This window comes from Talaromyces rugulosus, chromosome III, assembly GCF_013368755.1.
Source record: "Talaromyces rugulosus chromosome III, complete sequence".
Classification (NCBI taxonomy): Eukaryota; Fungi; Ascomycota; class Eurotiomycetes; order Eurotiales; family Trichocomaceae; genus Talaromyces; species Talaromyces rugulosus.
The window spans coordinates 2850499-2874468 of record NC_049563.1 but is presented as its reverse complement, the minus strand read 5'-3'; the positions used below and the strand labels follow the sequence as shown (position 1 = coordinate 2874468).

Here is a 23970-nt window from a genome sequence, read left to right as displayed (position 1 = left end):
AGATGCCAAATATCCGCCATGCCGGCAATTGGGCATTATCCGGGGTTTGAAATATCCGCGATGATGATTATATGCATTATATATGGCATTAATCCTATGATAAATATGTAGTTATTGGCCTTCTCAGAAGGAAAATAAGCTGCAACTTACTTTCACATTGCTCCTGCTTATCAAAGTGATCATTCATCCAACACTATTCCCATCCAACATGGCCTCATCAACCAACATACCATACCCTTTCAAATTCGAAAGCACAGGGTACTCCAATGCTCAACAAAGCAATGGCTCTCCAGCCCACGACGTGACACTAACCCTCCAAAACGTACGTGGAAAGATTCCCTCCTTTCAAACCTCTCGCCTGCGCTCCATGATGCTCGAGGCACACAGCGATCCAAACAAGATTCTAGCACACTGCTGCAGCTACGATGGCCTCTCATCGAGGCTGGTCGAGGAAGCCGGGTTTCCGCTAGTTTTCCTTGCTGGATACCCCGTGGCGAGTTCATATGGCCTTCCAGATACCGGGTATATTGCCATGGAGGAGATGTGTCACAAGATTCAAGAGGCAGTGCGTCAGGTGTCTATCCCCGTCTTTGCAGATGGAGATACTGGTTACGGTAGTCCGATGAATGTGAGACGCACAGTCGAGTGCTATGCCGCCGCTGGGGCAGCCGGAGTCATGATTGAGGATCAGACGTGGCCGAAACGTAAGGCCCAGTGACAACACAGTACAAACAGCAAGCAAGAACAAAATAAATTAACTCACTCTTCTTCATTTCCCTAGGCTGCGGCCACACCAAAGGCAAATCTGTCGTCTCGCGCGGCGAAGCATTCGCACGCATCCAAGCCGCCTGCGACGCACGCGACCAAGGCCGTGACATCTTCATCCTCGCCCGCACCGACGCGCTCATCCTCGGCTGGGACGAAGCCATGGCGCGCGCCCAGGAATTCAAACGTATCGGCGTCGACGCCGTCTTCGTCGAAGCCCTACCAGACCGCGACAGTATGCGTGCCTGTGTCACAGAACTGGGGATCCCGACGTTTGCGAATATTATCGAGGGCGGGAAGACGGAGAATCTGTCGACTGCAGATTTGGCGCAGTTGGGGTTTTGTGCGGTGGCATACCCTTGGACGTTGGTGGCTGCAAAGTTGAAGAGTGTGAGAGAGGCGTTGGAGGGGTTGAAGAAGAGTATGCTCACGGGGCCGCCGCCGATGATTCTGAGTTATGCGGATGTGTGTGAGGGAGTGGGGTTTAATAAGTATTGGGTATGGTTTCTATCTTTATTCTCCTAAGTGATTAACTGATGCTGACATTTCATAGGACCTTGAAGAGAAGTACAAGTACAATGCCTAGCATACCATTTACTAGGCCAGTGGGTTGAATTTTGATAGCAGCCGGTTGTACTTGTGTTTATGTACTAGGGATATAGACATGCCAGAAAGATCATTATTATCAATTGATGTATAGAAACAACCCGATTTGTCAAGGTGTTCATACTTGACGTCTGTCTGTTGTAGAGCTAGGGTTAGGGCTATCCGGTTTGTATCAACCGCTGCCAGTACCTGTAACAACTTGAACATCCGAGCCAAGCTTGATTCAACCAATTAATCTAGTTAACATTGGAACATTTAAAGAGCATCCTAATTAAACATGATCCGTTTCATTGCCATTCTGTATATACCAAGTATACTATACTCTCTCTCTCTCTCTCTCCATCAAGACTAATGCTAGAACATGCCAACTGGTAGCAAACAGTTATTCCAAGAAATTTTTGTTGTAATATGAAATTAGAAAAAAAAAAGTTTACAAAGAAATATGTAGCGCCTCCCATTCCATCATGAGTGGTTATTTGATGTTATCTTTTTTTTTTTGGTCAAATATTTGCTTTTCCCGTCACATATCCATCATGATAAGAAGAAAAAAAATAAAGCCGGTTCTTTCTTTTTTAAGAGCGAGATCCCAATCCAACACGAACTGCTTCCAAAATCATGTCGCGAGCTTCGTCCAAACCGGTCTTGGAGCCCTTGATTTCGATTGCCTCGCCCTTGGCCTGGCCCTTGGGAACTTGGATGCGGCAGCCGGTCTTTTTGCGGATGGTGTTGATTTGGCTACCGCCCTGGCCGACAACAAAACGGTAGGTCTTGGGGTCTGGGAGGATGAGATAGCCGGTGGCACCTTGCTGCGATGCCGCGGCGAGAGCTTTCTCCAAGGCCGCCTTGGCCTTGCCGACGTTGTCTGTCGCGCCAGAGAGGACCCAAGGGATCACAGCCGACGAGTCAGAGACTGGGGCGTTGTCAACTACTTTCCATGAGTGAGTGTCTGCGGCCTCGTTAGGGTCATCCGTGATGAGCGGAAGAGAGGATCCATTAGCTTCCTCGCGCGAGTCAACTGGGCTGGGTTTGGCAGGAGGTTGTTGGCCAGCATGGTCGACCGTCACCTGGTAATCATTTCGCAGACGTCTGAAAAATGAGCCGTTGTCAGAAATAGCATGGTGTAGGTGTTGCGGCACCTGAACGGTCTCGCCTTGCTGCTCTTTGAGGAGGCCTTCGATATGGACCTTTGCTTGCTCAACCGAGTTGCTTGGACCCCTGATCTTGACCTCTGTGCGTCCAGATCCTTGCTTAGGAATGTCTATCGAGACGTTGAACTGGCTTTCCAGGCCGCGTTTCGTGTCACCTCCTCGTCCAATAAGTAGCCTATGTTGGGTCTGAGGCACATCCAGAGCGACCGTGACTTGGTCCTCACGCTCTTTGACGAATTCGTCGATTGCCACGTAGATCTTGTCAACGACAGATCCGTTGCCTTCGAGTCTAATTGTGGTTTCGTCACTCTCGGTGCGTGGGAATTTGACCACGCGAGCGGCCGAGCTGTCGTCGGGCCCACCGGCGTCGACGATAATCCTGCGAATGTTGGCACCACCGCCGCCAATCAAGGCCTTGTGGTACTTTTTGTCAACGTCGATGGTCTTGGTGACAATCGCATCGAATTCCTTGGCCCGCTTCTGCAGTATGTTCTTGGCGTCTTCGACCTGCTTCTTCGTACCCTTGATCTTGATCTCAACGCGTCCTGCAGCATCAGGGGCATCCTGGGCGCTAGGAACGTCAATCTGAGCACCGGTATCAGCACGCAGCTTGTCCATCTCACGGCCGCGCTGGCCGATCAAAGATGGAATCTGGCTCTGGGCTACTGAAACAACGGCCAAGTGAGCATGGTCTACAACCCATTGAAGCAAGCTGAGGATTTCATCCCGAGCAGCATCGGCACCCTTACTGGGTCCTTTGACGTGTACCTCATCAGGAGCCTGGTTGTTGCGCGCAAATCGACTGCCGCCCACCTCGCTTGTCGTATCTGCCACAGATTGATCGTCGTTTACAGGAGAAGCTGCAGCGCGGGGGAATTGGACACGGACACTGTAGCGGTCTTGTAGTCGGTTCACCTGGCTGCCCTTCTGACCGATCAGGTCGCGATGGTATTTGGCGGGGATTTTCAAGATGTGAGTAGTCTCATCTTCCAATTTCTTGCCCAGGGCAACAATTCTGTGCTTGGCCGCATCGGCCTTGGCTTTAGGTCCCTTGACCTCCACCTTTCCGTTGTCGACTTTGATATCGACGTCAAATTCCTCTCGCAGCTTGTTGATATTCTCGCCCCGTTTGCCGATAAGGAAGTTGGCAAACTTTTGAGGATAATCAAAGCTAATCGTGTAGTCTCGCTCCAGATCGTCCTTCTGCTGTTGTTCGATAAAGGCGAGAATCTTGGCAGTAAGCTGGTCAACATCTGTAGAGCGCCCACGTAGACCAATTTCGCCCTGAGAGGCAGCATTGCCCCTCTGACCATTGTGAACATCAGCGTCTTGGAAAATAGCCCGCACAGGAATGCAGTCATCATCGCCCTGTTGTTCTCGCACAATGAACTTGCGAGCCTTGTCGGTGTACCTGAGAGTTGTTAGTTTCGTTGTGGAAGTGGAGTAAATTTAAATACATACTTGGCAGGAATGGGCACCGAGTTTTGAACGATGTTCGTTTGGTCACCCAAGGTGCTGATGAGGTATTCCTGTGCGGATTGAAGAGCGCGTTCGAATTGTGCGAGTTCCTCTCCCGAAGGCTTCTGTCTTGGGATCTGGAATTCCGAATCGGGCTCCTGTTGACCCTCGTAGACCAAGACGACTTCAGGGCTGTTGACGTCGTCCGGAACAATGAGATGAACTCCGTACTGGTCCTTCAACTGAGTGGTGCTTCTTGAGCTCAAGAACGGGTGGAAGAAGGGGTCAACTGGAACGGAGCGAAGTCTCGCTGGGGGGTGAGCTTGTAAAAGATTCATGATATCGGACCGAGCTCGAATAGTATTCTTTCCGTCGCGGGAGTAAACTTCCCAAGTAACTGGACGATCAATGGCTTGGGGAAGCACAATGCGGGCATCGTATGCACGCTCCAGTTCGCGGATAATCCGGCGCTGCTGAAGGTACGAGGTAAGAGCTCTGGCGTGTGCGGCCGAATGTTGCCGAGAAAGGTCAATGCTAGCCATTTGCATGCTTGTTGCCAGGTCCATTGCTCGGTTAATACCAGCCTCAATGTGCTCGGGTGGTCCAGTGATAGTCAAGAATTCGCTATCCTCAGATGTAGGAGGTAGGATGACGGCGCAGCCAGTATCAGCGAGGAACTCGTGAAGAGCAGTGTGGCTGTCTCCGAGAATAAACTGATGTTGACCACGGTTGATAGCCAACTGACGCAAAGTGAGTTGAGCTTGCAACTCGGCAGCACGGCGTTCGATCTCGGCGCGAGCAACCTGCGCAGCATTGCGTTCACCCGAAATATGAATGTGTCTGTCTGGATCGGCAACGAAGCGAATTTGACCAGGTCCAGCTTCTTGTGGAGGTGGCTGTTTCAGCCAAGTGTCGTAACGAGGCACCCGGATTTGTGCCTTTGTGCGTTCTTCAATGTCATTAACGTGCGAGTTGTGGGCACCAGCAATGAAAGGAAAGAACTCCGGAGGAATCGACTTCAAGCGTAGGTTGATGTTTGAAGCACGCTCCTTCACAATTGCCTCGATTTCGCGACGGGCCATTTCCGCAGCAACCGCATCACCTTCGATCAAGACATCGATTGTGATGCTGTCATCATCCTCATCCCCTGGGGCGGACTCATCGGCTCTCGGTACCTGGACTCGGGCGCCAGTTCGTTGCTGAATATCTTGTACCACGGCTCCTCCACGGCCAATGATGTGGGCTCTCGCAGAGGCCGGGATCGGCACTTTGACGGATTGCTTGAAGACAGATTAGCAAGTGGGAAATCTTCATTAGTGTGGACAGTGCTAAAATTACCTTGGAACCAACTTGTTGGGCGACATCTTTCAGGGCCTGGCGAACAGCGTCAACCGACCCTTTTCCTTCAAAAATAATTGAGCCGTTGGGGCCACCGCGCATATCCACAGTAGCCTTGGAGCGTTTCGTAATATCACGTAGAATGTCCCTGACTGGCTTCTTGAGCTGGCTGCGAGGAAGCATCTGGGATGGGGCGAGGCGGAGTTGCTCAGCATGTTTTCCGGGCAGGCTGATAATCTTTGGCACACTGGAAAATTCCGATGGGGCTAGATTGAGAAGGGTGATAATGTTAGGTTCTTGTTACTAGGACGATAGTGTCAGAAGCGGGAAAAAGTACATACCCGATGGCTGCGAGGCAGCAGCACTTCCATTGGGCGCAGCAGCAGTCACGCCAGGCTTTTTGGCACCCCATGCTGCAGGCACATTCGCGGCAGCTTTGGATTTGGGACCACCGCCGAGTGCCGGGAACAATTCTTCCGACTGCACATCAAACACGGGGGCCTTCTTCGGCGTTGGGGCAGCTGGGGCGACATCGTCGGAAGACTGGCTGGTAGTCGGGTTCACAGCAGACGATGGGGGAGGGTGTAGAATATCCTCTTCGTCCACCACATCCTCAATGGTGACGTTGTGCTTTTCGTGTTGCTCGGAGAGCATGGCGGCGGGCGACTTTGACGACTGGCCGCCGTTTACAATAAGACCGGGTCCTTCAGAAGAAGCCATTGTGACTCGTGGGTATATAGTTGAGTCGCTAGGGGGGGTTTATTGTGCGAGTGACACAGAGACACGATTGTGCTGAGTCAAACGGTAGGGGTTGCGCAATTGGCGTAGACTAACTAGTCACAACTATTTATTTACCCACATCTCGTTAGCGATTGCAGCAGGTTCAGCAGTGTAGAAATCGTACCTTGACGCTTGTCGTGAGAACCACTCGACTGCACTTCTAAAAGAAGCTGCAACTGAAGGCAAAGAGAGAGCGCGACGATGGCAATGGCAGGACCACGGGCGACAGTGATGATAAAGGTGGAAGTGCGCAAACTAATGCATCACAGCGGCAAGCAAAGCAGCAGAACGACAAGGAAAAGGGGGCGGAGTTTGAGGAGAACAGCGCCCAGGAGGAAGAGGGGGAGGGGGAGGAGGAGGGAGAGGTGATGGTGGTGAGAAAAGCGAGAAGAGTGGTGAAAGAGGAGAGAGCGAGAAAGTCGTGAGGTCGCGGAGTCAGTCGCAGTCTGGACGCTCGAAGAGGCCACTTAGTGACTGTCTCGGGACTTGGCGCCGGCTGTCCCAACCGACGTTAGCGTCTGTCTCCCCGTGGAGATCGTCTTTCTGTCTTGTCTACTATCTTGATCTAAAAGCATGGTTTTCTGAAAGCTGACATGGCTCTTTTTTCTTCTTCTTTTTTCTCGTGGCTCGCAAGGTCAGTGTGACCACTGACAACGCTCGGCGAGCATGACTGCGTGCGATGGCTGGCTGCATATGACTCCTCAAGCCGTGGTATCCTGACCACCAGTCACATGATGGTTGAACAATACTATTTATACGTGTAGAGAGTGCTAGATGTCAACTGTCCTTGGTACATGTCCTTTGACAGGGTATTTTGACCTTGGCTCATGAGAAGCTAGGAAATTCTGTCCGTAGTCTAGAGTATCAGTTGATTAATGAGGTGCAAACATGATGCAGTCAACCGTGCTGTAAACCTGCTATCAAAATTGAACTTAATGGAATAGACCATTTAGTAAAAGGCAACTGGGGTGAGAAATTATATTTACAGTTCCATATATTCCAGTGCAAATGAGCAAGTTCTCGGGAGATACGTGTATTCTACCCCTGGAAGCTATATGAAAATTGATATGTATTAGCAAAAGTGTATATCCCTAGATATATGCATATGTAAACCACAAAAAAATAAAGCTATACAGTTTTCCAGTCAGAATTTGAAACAGGGGTTCACGGCACATGATGGACAAAGTCGCGGGATGATATCACAGCGTGCAATCGTGGGATGAGTAAAGATTGGACCTGACCAAACCGTGGCATGTCACTGGACAATTCCAGATTGACGGCCACCAGCATTCAAATTGTATTTATTTGGCAAAGGCGTCCCTTACCGAGATCGACTTATATTTGCTTGTCTAACATTCTGCCCCGTTCCGGTTGACAAAGAACTGCTAATTCAACCCAAACTGACTATCTAGACGACCAAATCCATATCTAAAAGTTAAGAAGCAACTCTAATATACCAGAGACAAACCTCTGAAATATCGCCAAAGGAAACCGGACTGCCATATGACGGCCTCACATCTACCCGAATTCGCCATGTCGACCGGGAAAGTCCTAGACGCCCTGCAAGCGCTGCGAAAGAGCTCGACCGTGGACGAAGCCGCGAAATTCTGGTCAAAGATCCTGGAGATGTTTTTCCCGGTCACCCAGGGCTTTGAGACGACGACATTTTATAGTACGTCTGACCGGGTTATGCTCACACTCCGCCGCGTGGTGGATACGGATGGAGATACTATTTTCGATGACGGCGAGATCACAGCAATTCTCGTTGTTGACTGCCGTACGCCGCCAGAATCCGAGGCTCAATCACAGGAAGCCTCGCCGGAGAAGAACGAGGCCCTGGATGGTGGCAATGATGATAGTGATAGGGATCGCAGGAAACCCACAGAAACCACAGAAACAGAACCCTACGAGGAGAGACTGGTCTCGGAATTTGGGGTCATCTCCAAGGGACTGCAGGCAGATCTGGTCCGCGACATCGAAGTCTCCTGCACATCTGCGTCTCAACTGTCAATTATCCAGCTGCTGCAGGGCTCGGAGATGGGCAGCGTGAATCTTGCCAAAGCGTCGGGCCGGGACAAGACCGAACAATGGCTGCGCGCCATGGCGAATTGATAGATAGACAAATTGCACGATCGGATAGTATGTCCGTTTGGCGAACAATAATATACTAGCTACATGAGCAATCGGCGCTTTTTTTGGCTGGGCGGATTTGGAATGCATCAACATCTGCATCTGTTCACGGCGCCAAGTGCCAGTGACACGTACCCTGTTTGTACTTGAGGTACAGTACCAGCAACGCCTCTACGCCAATCGCTGTCTCGCAGCAGGGCGTGGTTGAGAAAAGAAAGAGGCCAGGAATGATAATAATTGTTAGAATTCGTCAGGTTCGTGTGGGGCGAGTCTTTGTTGAAACTGTTTTAGTAGGGTGAAACATGCACATCCCCCATATGTACCGATTGGGCCGTCGAGCGTTATCCGTCATGCACCATTCCTGGGGGACAGAAAATGGGACATGCGTTTCTGTCCAGTTGATGGTGCTGCAGGGGGCCTATTCTAAACGAGACTGCAGCAACCAGCACCTCGATGGCTCGGACCTGTAATTAAATACCTTCTGGAGCGTTCGAGTTGCAATGCCGAGTGGATGCCTCGGGGGAGCGACAATCCGACAAAGGGATAGAAAAGAGGGTCTAGATAGAGAGTATACAAGAAAAATACAATTAAGCTTCGGAGCGTATCTTTGAATTGGTGTAATAATAATCCGTTTGCTGGCCACGCATGGCGAAATGAGCATGGCTTCCACTAACACGCATTAGGGTTTTAGCAGAGTTGACTGCGACGCCGTTGCTCTTGGCGATGCTCTACGTTTGGAGGCTTGTACAGCCACCATGGCTCGAGCTTGAGCCGGGGCCAGCATTTGATGTAATTGCGGTGGAATTGGCAATTTAACAAGCATGCGACTGGCCAACTTCAAACGGCGAAGAAACTCAATTTCGTTTGTCTTGTATCCGGACTTTGCAAATAGTACCAGTAGTAGCCTGTAGGTGCTATCCTTACGTAGCAACACCGTTTCGTCATGCCGACGATCTGGCTCGAGAACAAGGCTGGTATGACGATTGGCGTGGCGCTAGTTTCAAGCTATTGGCAAAAGCCATGGATGTCTTGTCAAAACTCAAGAGCTGGATCACGATCCTAAGCAGTGGCCTGGAGCTTGCAGCCTGGAGGATGGACGAAGAGTGGAGGACGGGAGAAAACGGCCCAATGGAGAAAAAACCCATTGTCCCCTGTTGCTTTGTGATTCTTAGCGATAATGCTATTGCCAGCTAGCGGCTGTTAGTAATTAGTAAGTTAGTGGTAGGTGCTAGGAGAGCTCCAGGGGCCCAGGGAGGAGGAGAGTTAAATTGTCAATTAATGAACAAAAGTCGCCCGACTGTCCAGGCTCCACAGTCAAGTCAACAGTCAGCACAGCTCATTCTTCCACAACTGCAAAGTCGATGTCAGAATAGTACATCTCGCAGCAAGCACGGCGGTTTCTTGCAGAGAAGAGCAGAGAGACAGAAGAGAGAGAGAGAGCGGACGAGGTCGACGTCGCCGTGTCCCCGCGAACCACGTGCCGGCAAGCATCGCCGCCCGCACCTGCTGCCGCTGCCACTGCCACTGCCACTGCCTCCGACCGCCCCATCGAGAAAACAGACCACCTTCACCCTACTACTACTACTACTACTACTACTACTACTACTACTACTACTAACAACTGCTATTCCTGCTCTCGTCCTCCCTTGCGGCCTGCATCGCCCGATGCAAGCCTGAGTCACTGCACTTCTGCGACATCGCATCGCATTCTTCCATCTGTCAATCCCACCGTCGCCCAATCCCCGTGCTTGGTGCGAGCTGCCCCTCAGAAAGCCACCAATCCAACGCCGCCCGTCGCCGTGATCATTCACTCACCGTGCAACACGCAATCTCAGGTCGCGCCAACCAACCAAAAAGATTCTATTTCTTACAGCAAAAAGGAGCCAACCATATTACCCTCCCTCCCCTCTCTTATCCTCCCTGCAGCAGTGGCCGCCGTCGCCCGCAGTAGCAGCCTCGCTGCCACTGCCACTGCCGATTTTCTATCGCCATGGAACAAGAACGCTCTTCCGGCTTTCGGTTTCGTCGCCCAAACAGCAAGCTCCACAAGGATCCGCCGCAGTTCTCGCGCGCATTGAAGAGCCAGCAGAGCAATCCGTCGCTCAAAAGACACCCTTCCGCTCCCGTCTATCCTCGAGGCCACGCTGGCGGTCGAGAGCACACGCGCACTCGCTCTAACGCTTACGGCTCATCCTCCTCGTCCGTCGACCAGCAGAGCGCCAGCGCAGGCCACTCGCCCGTCCTCGCCAGCGGTGAATTCGCCAACAGCCCCTCTTCCCACCAGAGCTTCAAGAGTCGCATCGGCCGTTTCTCTTTCACCAACGGGAAAAGCGCTGATGAATTAATTAGTCCGCCCTTCGATACGCGGGGCATGCCCAATGTCCAGGAAGAGGCCGATTCGTCTGAGCTAGATCACCAGGAAACATCGTCCGAGACGTCTCAGCGACCCCCAAGATTGCAGTCTTACCACACCAGTCCCGCCGGCGGCCTGCAGACCTTGAGACAGTCGGCCAGTTACTCGGCCTTGCAACCACGGATGGACACGGCACTTCCCCCAATTCAGGATGCATCGGCGGCGAAGCGAAACTCGGACGATGGAAATGGGTCCAAGTCGCGCAGGAAAGGGACCTTTTCGAACTTTGTCAACAGCGTCTTGGGCTCTCCTCGCAATATCAAGATCTCTGCGCCCGAGAATCCCGTTCACGTCACGCATGTTGGTTATGACAACCAGACAGGCCAGTTCACGGTAAGAAATTGCTGCCTATTTTCTCCATTTTGGCTTTGGCTGTTCCAAAGGTCTTGCTAATCAGTTATATGTTCGTTCTTTTGTTTTAGGGACTACCCAAGGACTGGCAACGAATGCTCCAAGCAAGTGGAATTTCCAAGAAGGAACAAGAGCAACACCCGCAGACCATGGTTGATATCATGAGGTTTTATGAGAAGAATGCTGCCGGAGCAAGTGATGATGAAGTTTGGCACAAGTTCGATCATGCCCATCCGCGGCAGGCGGAGTATCCCGATAATGTTAGTTCAGCACATAGCCCCATAAGCGGAGAAGCGTCAGCGCTGATGGGACTCCATTTCCCCCAGAATCATGAGGGAAGCTTCGAAAATCCACGTCCACCACCGCCGGTGCCGCCTTCTGGCGCGCCTACAATGATCTTTCCAAGTCGCGCAGCGCCAAAGCCACCAACAGCGGGCAGTGGAATCGTGCCCTCTCGCCCACCTCCTCAGCCTCCTTTGGCTATCAAAACAACGCCTACTGCGCTAACCCAAGAACATTCACTAACACCATCCATACCCGAGGATGAACAAGCTCCCATGGACACACCGACCTCGCAGCGTGCCGGTTATGGTGTGATCAATTCTCCCACACAGTATCAACAGCAACAGGAAAGAGCCATGGCCGCTGCACAGCAAGCAATTACAGACAAGCAACTCGACCGAAGCCGCAGCCAACGCCAGCAGCTGCAACAACAGCAGCAGCAACAACAACAGCAACTACAACAACAGCAATTGCAACAGCAACAGCAACTGCAGCAACAACAACAACTGCAACTGCAACAACAGCAACAGCAGCAACAGCAACAGCAACAGTATCAGCCACCACGGCCAGAGCAACAGGTCTCCCCCGTTGCCGCAACACCAACGCCCACGACACTACAACATCAATTTTCCAATGTGCAAGCTGCGGTTCCCCAGCCGCCTCAGCACCAGCATCCCGCACCCACACCTCGGCCTCGACCTCGTGCTCGACAAAGTACTGCTTTCGACGTGCGCGCAAAACTGCAGGCTATTTGCACGCCAGGAGATCCTACGAGGCGATATTACAACCTCAACAAGATTGGACAAGGTGCATCTGGTGGGGTCTTTACCGCATACGAAAACAACACCAACAAGTGTGTTGCTATCAAACAGATGAATCTCGATTTGCAGCCGAAGAAGGATCTCATTATCAACGAAATCCTTGTTATGAAGGACAGCAAACATAAAAACATTGTTAATTTTCTAGACAGTTATTTACATGGTCTAGATTTGTGGGTAGTGATGGAGTACATGGAAGGTGGTAGTTTGACCGATGTTGTCACATTTAACATGATGACTGAAGGTCAAATTGCTGCCGTGTGCCGTGAGGTAGGGTTTTCTCTCCTTCACTACTTGGTGCTAAGACTAACTTTCATAGACTCTCAGCGGCTTGCAGCATCTGCATTCAAAGGGCGTTATTCATAGAGATATCAAGTCTGACAATATTCTTCTTTCAATGGAAGGAGAAATCAAGCTGAGTGAGTGAAGCAGTGATAGTTTTTGAATTAATCTGCTAACAAAACATTAGCCGACTTTGGTTTCTGCGCTCAAATCAATGACTCCCAAACCAAGCGCAATACGATGGTCGGAACCCCGTATTGGATGGCCCCTGAGGTTGTTACTCGGAAAGAATACGGCCGCAAGGTGGATATCTGGAGTTTGGGCATTATGGCGATTGAGATGATCGAGGGCGAACCTCCCTATTTGACCGAATCCCCGCTACGAGCCCTATATTTGATTGCCACGAATGGCACCCCCAAAATCAAAGAGGAACACAATCTCTCCGCCGAATTCCGAGACTTTTTGCACTTTGCGCTTCGTGTTGATCCCGAAAAGAGAGCGTCTGCCCATGACTTGCTCAAGGTATGTTATGACTTGAAGTGAAGTAGAAATGAACTGAACTGAACTAACAATTTTTATAGCATACTTTCATGTTGTCGTGTGAGCCCCTTCCCAGCCTTGCGCCTCTGGTCAAGGCAGCTCGCATCAGTAGAGCTCAAGAGAAGGCTCAAAAAGGCGCTTGAACGATACCGGATCACAAATCTTCTATTTCCGATTCTCACGATACGATAATACCCTTTGCCCCAAGCGCGCGATGATTTCATTTTCAATTTGTCCCTACTTTTCCCCCTCTTCCTCTATATATCGATCTTATGCTTTTTTTTTGTTGACGAAAAAAATGTTACCCCATATGCAAGCCCATGGAACCCCCCCTTAGTTGACGAGATCTCGGGCGACCTCTACTTCTTTATGTGCCCCTCTGTTGAAGCTTCATGATGTGATTATTTGCGATTCTGGATATATCTTTCGGGGGGGTTGGAACCGCACCCTCCGAGCAGAGTTTGGTCGATGTTGTGTGTAGATATAGATTCACGGCGTCTCTGTGGAGTTCAGAATGAATCACGGGGCTTGACTCGTTATGCCAATAGTACAAGTCTACTCCTGCCACTGTTTTATCATGGTTATTTAATATTGTTCTTCGGTGTTGCCATTAATAGATACAACAAGTACATAACGTAAATTGATGATGGGGCTAGCCTCTCGTGGCTGGAGCTCTGCGTCATAGCTTGCCGAGACGAGGCCTGCTAGTGGCTGTGCGCCGCGACTGCTCCCTGTGCCTACTGCCCGCACCTGATTAGGTTGCAGCATTTCACTCCCCAGCTCTTAACCCACTCGTCGCATTCCATCTTGTTTCCTCGTTTACGACTGCCTCTGCAGTTACTGCTGTTATAACCACGGAATATTTTTGCTTGCGGGTTACTACTCCCTTGTCCAGTCCAGCCTGAAGTGTTGCGCGCGCTGTGTCCGCAAACCACGGCCCATACCCACCATTGACATCCAACACCCCAACCGCAACTGCCGAACGATATCTTTTACAACAAGGAAAGCCACCTCGAGAGAAAAGGAAAACAAGAAAATATATGCTTCTGGTTCTTGGCGGGCATAGCTAAAGGACCATGTTTCGCGCCCAGCAGAATGCGTTTGACGACGCTGTCGGTGCGTTCTTACACTGCTTCAACAGGACCCATGTTGAAGGATATATTGTTATGTGTATGATGCTGATTGTGGGATATAGCCAAGGCGACGGACGAGAACTTGACTTCGGAGAACTGGGAATTCATTCTGGTGGGGATTAACCTGTTCCATACATTGACACTTTTGCCGAGGTGTTGCCTTCCGAGATGTGAGATCTAACTGTTTCGGCAGGATGTTTGCGACAAGGTCAACACTGAAGATTCAGGGTACGAAACCAGTCAATCTAATTTCTATCCCATCGATGCTAATTTATCGTCTCTGTTAGTGCCAAAGATGCTGTTGCGGCCTTGATCAAGCGACTCGCGCATCGCAATGCAAATGTGCAACTATATACACTCGAGGTTCGCTAGGTTCCCTTGGAAATATTTACTTCTTTTTTTTTTTCTGATATCGTCTTTCTCTCAGCTCGGAAACGCCCTTGCACAAAACTGTGGACCCAAAATACACCGCGAACTGGCTTCCCGGAGCTTCACAGAGGCATTGCTGCGCCTTGCCAACGACCGAGTACGTACTCCAAACGATATATATATTTGCAGCGTTGACCAAAAACCAGAACACACACCAGCAAGTCAAGTCCAAAATACTCGAGCGTATGGAGGAGTGGACCGAGATGTTCTCTAGCAGCCCGGATTTTGGCATCATGGAGCAGGCCTATATGAAACTGAAAACCACAAGTTAGTGTCCGGTCAGTCGTACAAACTGATTAATACTCACTATTATAGACCCCAATTTACAAGCCCCGTCAAAGCCGACAAAGCGTCAAATCACGGAAATCGACCGGCAAAAGGAGGAAGAGGAACTTCAGATGGCTCTAGCTCTATCGATCAAAGAGAAGGAACCAGTCGACTCTAGAGCTCCAGTGGCTTTGAGTAGCACGTCAGCAGCGACTTCCAGCCAAGCCCAACCTGCGGCCGAAGCAGGACAGCCGATTCCGTCCGGCACAACGGCAGCAACTGTTTCCCGAGTGCGAGCGCTATTTGATTTTCAACCATCCGAACCGGGCGAGTTGCAGTTCCGAAAGGGGGATGTCATTGCCGTGTTGGAATCAGTGTATAAAGACTGGTGGAAGGGCTCTCTGCGCGGACAGACCGGAATCTTTCCCTTGAACTACGTCGAGAAACTGCCCGATCCAACTGTGGAAGACTTACAGCGTGAAGCGCAAATGGAAGGGGAGGTTTTTGGGCAGATTAAAAACGTTGAGAAGCTGTTGACGCTTCTCAGCACGAGCAGCTCCGAGTTGAACGTTCAGGATAACGAAGAAATCACGACCCTTTACCACTCGACGTTGTCTATCCGGCCAAAGCTTATTGAACTCATTGGCAAATATTCTCAGAAGAAGGGTATGATTGTTGAAATATTATTGTATTTCTTAATTACTAACTCCTTGCAGATGAATTCACGCAGCTCAATGAAAAGTTCATCAAGGCACGGAGAGACTACGAGTCTCTTCTGGAGGCTTCAATGTCTCACCCAGCACAACCTCAGTACGGCAGACCACCAGCTCAGCAGAACTACCCTTATCCTCCGGGCGCAGCACCGCAAGGGTTTCCTCCAGGTCACGCAGTTCCTGCGCAGGCTGATCCTCAACAGTATTATAACGCGCGGCCGCAAGGTATGTACTACCTACCCGCTTGGGAAATGATCGTGATATCAAGTATTGACCTTTTTTTTCAGAATCCCAACCCGCTCAACTCAATGGGCCAGGTTATTTTGCCGGAGACCCTGCGCAGGGTTTCCCCCAAACCTCGCAATCTCCTGATCCACGCAACCAGACTCCAGCAGGAAACCAGCCGTTCCAACAGCAGCAACAGCAGCAACCGCCGCCGCAGCCACAGCCATCGGAGCCATTTCAGCCTGTCCATCACCGGCCTCAGTCCACTTATGACCACCCTCAGGAACTAGGAACTTCTGTCTACGATTCTCCTCTAGAGGGACGCTACACATATGCCCCGCCTGGTGCACCTCCACCCCAGCAAGCCCCTCCCCAGGGCCATGTGCCGTCATTCCAACAACAGCAGCAAGCCAGCGAACAGTCACCTTCAGTGTACTCACCAGATGAGCAACGTCCATCGGGTAGCAACAACATGCAGTTCCCGCCGCCACAAACCCAGCAACAAGCGATGCATCCACCATACCCGACTTCTGCCACAACACAACAACCGCCCCCTTCCCAACAGCCACCACCCATCCCAACGAGCAGCCCCCAGCCAACCCCATACCCTGCTTTGAACGTGGGCCAGTCGAATCCGGCGTATAATGCTTACCAACCGCCACAACCAAACTCGGTGAATTCAAACCCTGCATCGTTTTATCGGTAAAAATTTGAACGCCTTTTTTTTCCCTTATTCCACAAGCGGTTGTCACTTGCGTTATTTGTACTTGTTTTTTTTTTTCTTTTCAAGGGAAAGGCTCTTTTCTACTGAGTTTATTCGTGTAGAGCAAGCTTCTAGTTTCTTTTTTTTTTTTTGTTATGAACGTGTCATCGGGGATTCTTCAGGTGGATGACGATGACTGAGTAAATATATGACTATAGGTTTAACCTGAATGAAGTTGGGATTGATATTATACCAGTCGGCGTATCATGTAGTCCAATTACCATGTAGTGAGAGTAATAAACAGTTATCTATTTATCTACATATATATACACTCAACTATAAATTACCATTATTACACACAAATATATGTATATGTATATGCCAAATATGTTACGAGCACTCGGAAATATACCCAAGATACCAGCGATGGGCCTCAATATCATCCAAAATGGTGCCATCATTCCCGTCTGTCGAATCAATGCCAACCACTTGCACCACATCGGCATCAGTCACACTCACATTGTTCGCGCTCGTGATCCAGTATTCGGGACTGTAGTGGTCGAAACCTAATAACCGCGGAGGGAGTTTGGGCACAATGTCGTCGGAGTGTGTGACGCGGTAGTTGCTGGCTTGTGTTTGGTTGGTGATGTACTCTGCGAGTGCGAGGTTGCCGAGGCGCGGTTGGCCGTAGTTGTACTAAATAAACTATTAACATTCCTTTTTTTCTTTTGAAAAGGAAGAGAGAGAGAGAGAGAGAGAGAGAGAGAGAGAGAGAAAAGTGGGGGATGTACCAGCTCAACGTCAATACCCTCATTCCTAAACTCCGTCGCCGCAATGGCTGCTAGCGCAGCGCCCAAACTGTGTCCCGTCATGACAAGTGTATATCCAGGGTTCGCCGTAAGCGCGGCTTCCAACTGCTCCGTGATGGTCACGGCGACGGTCTGCCAGGTTTCCCAGAATCCGCCGTGCATATAACAGCCCTCGCAGATGCTGGCAGTCTCGACGAGGAAGAAATCGAGGTTTGCGATCCAGTTGCTCAGATCGTGGCTACCGCGGAACGAGAGCACGATCAGGTTGTTGGTGTTGTCGACGGCGATGAAGCCGGATGCGTCGCCGAACTTGCATGATCTTTGGAGAAAAAGTTAGTGGGCTATAGTCTACATAGATATGGTGGTGTATATATGTGCAAGGGAAGTAGTACTCGTCAAAATCGTAGAGGATCTGGGTATCGGCGGCTTCGACCAGAGGACAGTTGCCCACTGAGCAGGCTACAGCAACGCCCGTGGAGTTGAGGTTGGTTGAGCAGTATGCAGCTGCACTGTACTGCGAGAACAGAGTCAGGTCGTCGAGCAACGTGGTAGTAACGTCTGCGAGAGCAGGCAGCGCAAGCGCCATGCTCGTCCAAGCTGTGAGCTTCATCTTCAAGCTAGATCTTCAAGCTGGACCACGCGGTTGACGGTGTAATAGATCTACTACTACAGTAGTATATATTTCGTCAAGGCCTTGACATCATGTTCATTTCCGTCTGGACTAGGAACCAGTGAAGCTTTTATAAATTATCTAGACGGAGTAACTACCAACTAGGAACGCCCCGTGGGTCGGCCAGCGTGACCCACCCGGCCGGCGCTTTCCTTTTTCGTTGGATCAACAGATCGCGACTCCTGACCTGAACCACACTTTACCACCAATGGCTTACGACGCCTGCATCAGAGTTCAATCTTAATATCATTACACAGCCACTTGCGAGCCACGACTATAGACAGACATTGGACGAAGTACAGACGGAGAATCTCCCGAATCGGCAACCAGGCACGCGCCGTGGTTCGCTCGTCGATTTGATTACTTTGGCCCCCCGAAAACCGACTTGTTTAAAATGAATCTAAGTAAATCGACCCACTTCAGCTGAGATTACTAGTTGGCTCGTCTACAGCCGAGACGAACCTGACAGCTTTGGCCGCTTGGGGTCATAACAATAAACTAGGGAGGGTCGTCAGCACTATTGCTGATTTGTTACGTCGCGGTGCGATGCTATATTTATGCTTGGTAGCCGCATAGTACTACGCCGAGCCCCAGGGGCAGGTTACATTCTCGTCACCAGAATAGACGACGGACGCAATTTACTACTTGTCACCAATCGCTGTCTATGTATTTAACTTTGTGGTTGACAACTTAACACCCCGCAGTGACAGCGCTTCCGCCCGCTATATCAATCGATCCTGAAGGAATAACCCCAACAATATGGCTTTCCGACAAACGGATAAACCGATTAATTGTTTAGTACGGAATAGTTTTTGATGGAATTGCTTTTGTTACATTTTTGACAAAACTGACATTCGATTTATGCAGTGCGTACAGGCGCGCCCTTGTACTTCACACTCAGCCTCCTCAGACTAGGCCTCATCTAAAGCCTGCAACGGATCCTCACACATAAAATCACGAGATATCTCCCGGTTTTGAGATATAAGCTCGTGTTCCAAATATGGTTGTTCCTCCTTAATCGCCTCATCTTCTAATGTTCCTTGCAGCGCCGCCCGGTTGAGATATATAAACGTCACTATATCGGTTTGTGTAGCAGCGGGTTGGTATCTAGGAAGCATCCGCTGTAAGTTTATCGGTTCATTGATTGTCGTGGGATTCAAATAATAAACTGTCCAGTGTAAATACTGCCCTTGACGATTTATTCGGTCGTCAAATTTTGAGTCCAATTAACTTGCCATATCGTGACTAAAGCTTGAAGAATCTCTAAATGGCAGAATCTCTAAATGTATCAATGTGTCTCGAACTGTCAAACCATCTTTGCACAAGATATCTAGCATAAGTGGATACCGCCTTAGAACCTTCAATATGCTCATAAACTTGTTTCAAAACCCGAACCAATCGACCTTAAAATAAACCCTAAAGACTGCATCGTACCGCTGCTGTTATGCATATCTGCCTGTGATGGCGACAGTGCGGGTACTTGACTCTTCGCTAATTATATGATGGGTATGTGAGCGAAGTCTCGAGTTTATGAGGTTATTAATTGCCACCATTCGTATAGACTTCCAAGGCCGTTATGAGGATGTATGGTAATATCGGAAGCGTCAATTGTACGTCTTCAAAGGGTCCATAATTTCGAATAAATTAAGACAGGTTTGAGACAGGATAGTATAAGCGATTTATCAACTGAGGTTTTAGATAGACCACCAAAAATGTACGCAGAGTAACATATAAATACAGAGTTGCTACTGAATTATATGCTAAAAGACGAATCTGCCATTCTATTGGCTGGATTACTATATTTGACCCACTGTTAGTGACAATGTCGGGAATTACGTTTCACCGATCTGCCGCTATTCGCGATAGCTTCGACAATGCATCGCCGCAACAAAGGTACGTGACGCCAATATATACCCGGCAATTTCTGCCTCTCGTTCCAGGCTAAAGATCCGTACTTTTGGACTTTGAGCCACGCAAACACTCCTTATCAGTCCTCCCTCCTATACCACAGGCCATGCCTTTCCTGTAGGCGTCGCTGTGGGAGTCGAGTCCACCCCGCGTCCTTTCCCGCATCCGCGTCCGGGCGATGACGCCGGACTGCGAACTTGGCGCTGTGTCGCTCGAGCATCTCCAGCCATAGCCAAAGGAATTATACGATAATTCCGTTGTCAGAGAAACGCTTCTGAACAACTTGTACCTCTGTCCCGATTACAACCACCATGGAGGCCGATTGGGATGAGGTATCGCGGATTGCGGTCCCTCCTCCGGGCCCGCATGCCCTACCTACAGCTGCAACTGCCATTGCATTTGACGACATTCAGGAACTGCTATGGGCAGGCAATGAATATGTCAGTATTAGAAGCAACAGAAGATAAACGAATCCATCCATCACATTCTAACTCAGCTGTTTCATCTAAAGGGACGAATCACCTCCTTCTACGGCCCCGAGCTCCAAAGATATACCTCCGTGCGAGCCCATCCGGTGTCAGAGGGCTCTGTACGACAGCTCCTCTTTCATGAAAAGGGTGTCATATCTATATCGTCCAAAAGTGTGCATATGGTGACCCGCCGAGGACTCACACAATGGCATATCACCCACACCGATATGCTCGACCTCCGCTGCATTAGTTTCACCGCACAGACAAACCGAGTCATTGTTGCAGGCTGCCAGACATCCATGTTCACTATAGATATTGATAAAGGGGTGATAATTGACAAGCTACCAACCGAGCACAACTACACCATCATGAAGAAGAGCCGATATCTCTGCGCTGCCACTGATACCGGCTCGGTGAATGCACTCAGCCTAGCAGATTTTAAGATAGTCAAGAGTTGGAAGGCTCATGGAGCTGCAATTAACGATATGGATGCTCGGAACGATTTTTTAGTCACCTGTGGCTTCTCCGTACGACATCTGGGGGCTCCTATCGTCGACCCTCTGGCAAATGTATATGACCTGAAGACATTGACACCACTACCTCCGATTCCATTTCATGCCGGTGCGGCCTATGTACGCATGCACCCCCGACTTCACACAACCAGTTTTGTTGCCTCTCAATCGGGGCAGCTGCAAGTGGTTGATTTGATGAACCCTAATACCATCAATCTTCGCCAGGCAAATGTTAACTTCATGCTGGGTATGGAAATATCTCCCTCAGGAGAGGCTTTGGCGATTAATGACGCCGAGTTCGCGATCCATCTTTGGGGATCTCCAAGCAAGATCCATTTTAATGAAATGAGCAAAGAGACCGAATTTGCCGACGTGGTACCTCAGTCACAAATGGTTGATTGGTCGCTGGACACGCCCTTGAATGCAATTGGGATGCCATATTACCACGATCGTCTATTTTCAGCTTGGCCGAGTCATCTCGTCTTTGATTCTGGAAGTCCTCCTGCTCCAGTGGACCCTTCCATTATACCCTACCTTCGACCGGCAGAGCTAGGTCATTTTGCCGCAAACCCTAAAAAGGGCCGCCGCTATCAAGTTGAGAATATACGCCAGCTGGTTTCAGCCGAACCAGCTCTGGCAGCGCCAAAATTTCTGAGTGAAAAGGCGCGCGAGTCACCTAGAAACAGGAGTGATGGAGCTGTCGGGGACGTTTCAGACGCCCTTCAAAGTGCAAAAATCGGCGGTGAAGTAGAGGAAGATCCTCTGCTCAAATATAGTAACGTTGAAATCAAATACAGCAGATTTGGGGTGGACGATTTCGATTTCAGGTATGACATTCTGTTAATATTGCAGCATATATCAGCTCTAACATGCAACAGGTACTATAACAAGACCATATTCTCCGGGTTGGAGACTCATATATCAAATTCCTTCACCAATTCCCTACTCCAATTGTACAAGTTCATTCCTCTAGTGCGAAACCTCGCATTGAATCATGCTGCGAGCAGCTGTGTCATTGAAGAATGTCTTTTGTGCGAAATGGGATATCTTTTTGACATGCTGGATAAAGCCAACGGGCAAAATTGCCAGGCTACAAATCTCCTCAAGACCTTTAGCGGTTATCGCGAGGCTTCTAAACTCGGCCTGCTAGAAGAAAACCTTACGAACAAGGCCCTATCAGCGGCCATTCAATCTGTCAATCGGTTTGTGTTGAACCAAGTTGCCAATGACCATCGTGCCATTAGCCCCGAGTCAGACGAACTTGATCGAAACCTCGCCACAATTGCATCTGAATCGATTCGATGCATGTTCTGCCGAAACGAAATCATCCGACCAGGCAACGCCTTCGCTAATGAGCTCATCTACCAAGCCCCTGATATCAAACAAGCTCGGCGAAGCGCCTTGATGAAATTTTCTACCATTCTGAAGACAAGTATCGAACGGGAAACACAGAACCGAGGTTGGTGCAACCATTGCAGACGCTACCAGCAAGTCGCAATTCGGAGGACAGTGCATCGCATGCCTCCTGTGTTGATGCTGAACACAGGGCCCACGAATCATTTCCGTCACCTTTGGGCTACTCCAGGATGGCTACCCGAAGAATTGGGCATTGTTGTTGAAAACGGCCAGCTGCACACCTTTGAAGGCGACGACCTTCGCAATCGCATACAAAACAAAACCCCCGGGCTAACGGTGTACGAGCTAGTTGGGTTGGTGACCGAAATTGACATAACGGAACATCAGAAACCACATCTAGTCTCTTTTATTAACGTCAGCGTATCTTCCCGCCAATGGGAAGAGAAAAATAGATGGCACCTTTTTAACGACTTTTTGGTCACAGAAGTGACCAAGGAGGAGGCACTGAGGTTTACGGATACTTGGAAAATACCTAGCGTGGTGGCATATCAAGTCAAGAGTGCAAGGCACAAGGTTGACGATACGTGGAAAGATAAACTGGATACCACATTGCTATTCCACGAATGGTCTATGAAGTATGTTTCCTTCCTTTGTAATAAATACAAGACTATACTAACAATAACTAGCGGGGGCCAAATCATCGATTCTTGCCACATCCTCACACCGCAGGAACGGCCTCAAACAGGCACACCAGTTGCCCTCGACACTGAATTCGTTGATTTGGAAAAAGCCGAGATTGACGTCAAAGCCGATGGATCTCAGGAAATGATTCGACCCAGCAAGAGCGGTCTCGCTCGAGTGTCGGTTTTGAGGGGCTCGGGATTGCATGAAGGAGTCCCTTTTATTGACGACTATATAACCATTAAAGAAACGATTGTCGATTATGTGACCCAGTTCTCTGGTATCAAGCCGGGAGATTTGGATCCTCGGACCAGCCAACACAACCTGGTACCTTTAAAGGTGGCCTACAAGAAGCTGTGGGTGTTACTGAACCTGGGTTGCATCTTTGTCGGCCATGGTCTGGCATCGGACTTTCGCAAAATCAACATCCAAGTACCCAAGGCACAAACCGTGGACACACAGTACCTCTTCTTCCATCCAGCCAAGAACCGTCGTTTGAGCTTGCGATACCTCGCATGGGCTGTATTCAAAGAGTACATCCAAGAAGAAACCCCCGACGTGACCGAAGGCCACGACTCAATCGAAGACGCTCGCATGGCTCTACGCCTCTGGAAGAAGTTCCAAGAATACGAAGACGCAGGCATCGTCAACCAGATTCTTGAAGAGATATTTTCCCAGGGATTCAAACTCAGCTTCCGCCCGCCTCAACGAAACGGCAACCCAGCTGTTGCGCTGAACCGTCCAGGTACAGCCGTCGCTGCCAATAATAACTCTACAAACGTCAGCGGACGCAACACGCCTGATCTCTCGAGCAGCAATGTGACTTCCTCAGCGGCTGGGAACAGTACTCCGTCTACTCCACGCCAGGCATTTAGACGGGCGAATGCATTGACTCCTAGCAACGGGACCTTTGGTGCCCCTGGCCAGCCGGACTTTTTGGGCGGGAGTCCGTTGCGATAGGAAAGTAGTACTATATATACATACATATATACTGGGAAAAAGCAGGAATAACATTGAAATGATTCATTGTTCATTATTCTTTACTATTGACTTGCTTTACGTTTTCTTTTTCCTGTTCAGAGAAACATCATTCTTGGACGGCTTTGCGTTAGCTCAGCCTCTGATGACATTGTGATACGAAGTGACCATTAGATAAACCAAACAATAAAAATTTCCTTTTATT

At 49.7% G+C, this 23970-nt stretch overlaps 6 protein-coding genes across 6 annotated transcripts; 4 read left to right on the top strand and 2 right to left on the bottom strand.

Annotated features, from left to right (window-relative positions):
• Positions 1–208: 208 nt before the first annotated feature.
• TRUGW13939_05851 (uncharacterized protein) lies at positions 209–1351 on the top strand (the record flags this gene model as incomplete). The annotated part of the gene is made up of 3 exons (XM_035489009.1): positions 209–704; positions 782–1263; positions 1319–1351. 3 exons carry the CDS (start codon positions 209–211, stop codon positions 1349–1351), a joined length of 1011 nt encoding a protein of 336 aa, XP_035344902.1.
• A 592-nt stretch (positions 1352–1943) lies between these two features.
• Positions 1944–6035, bottom strand: TRUGW13939_05850 (uncharacterized protein; the record flags this gene model as incomplete). Its single annotated transcript, XM_035489008.1, has 4 exons — positions 1944–3930; positions 3981–5257; positions 5316–5581; positions 5657–6035. 4 exons carry the CDS (start codon positions 6033–6035, stop codon positions 1944–1946), a joined length of 3909 nt encoding a protein of 1302 aa, XP_035344901.1.
• Positions 6036–7598: 1563 nt separating this feature from the next.
• Positions 7599–8207, top strand: TRUGW13939_05849 (uncharacterized protein; the record flags this gene model as incomplete). The annotated part of the gene is made up of 1 exon (XM_035489007.1): positions 7599–8207. One exon carries the CDS (start codon positions 7599–7601, stop codon positions 8205–8207), a length of 609 nt encoding a protein of 202 aa, XP_035344900.1.
• Positions 8208–10215: 2008 nt separating this feature from the next.
• On the top strand, positions 10216–16384 carry TRUGW13939_05848 (uncharacterized protein; the record flags this gene model as incomplete). Its single annotated transcript, XM_035489006.1, has 13 exons — positions 10216–10971; positions 11061–12359; positions 12409–12508; positions 12559–12893; positions 12953–12971; positions 14107–14156; positions 14238–14272; positions 14332–14407; positions 14472–14570; positions 14620–14740; positions 14789–15406; positions 15457–15678; positions 15741–16384. 13 exons carry the CDS (start codon positions 10216–10218, stop codon positions 16382–16384), a joined length of 4374 nt encoding a protein of 1457 aa, XP_035344899.1.
• A 387-nt stretch (positions 16385–16771) lies between these two features.
• TRUGW13939_05847 (uncharacterized protein) lies at positions 16772–17800 on the bottom strand (the record flags this gene model as incomplete). Its single annotated transcript, XM_035489005.1, has 3 exons — positions 16772–17077; positions 17173–17509; positions 17583–17800. The coding sequence occupies 3 exons, from the start codon at positions 17798–17800 to the stop codon at positions 16772–16774; spliced, it is 861 nt and encodes a 286-aa protein (XP_035344898.1).
• Positions 17801–20079: 2279 nt separating this feature from the next.
• On the top strand, positions 20080–23747 carry TRUGW13939_05846 (uncharacterized protein; the record flags this gene model as incomplete). Its single annotated transcript, XM_035489004.1, has 4 exons — positions 20080–20208; positions 20280–21577; positions 21629–22741; positions 22793–23747. 4 exons carry the CDS (start codon positions 20080–20082, stop codon positions 23745–23747), a joined length of 3495 nt encoding a protein of 1164 aa, XP_035344897.1.
• Positions 23748–23970: the final 223 nt, after the last annotated feature.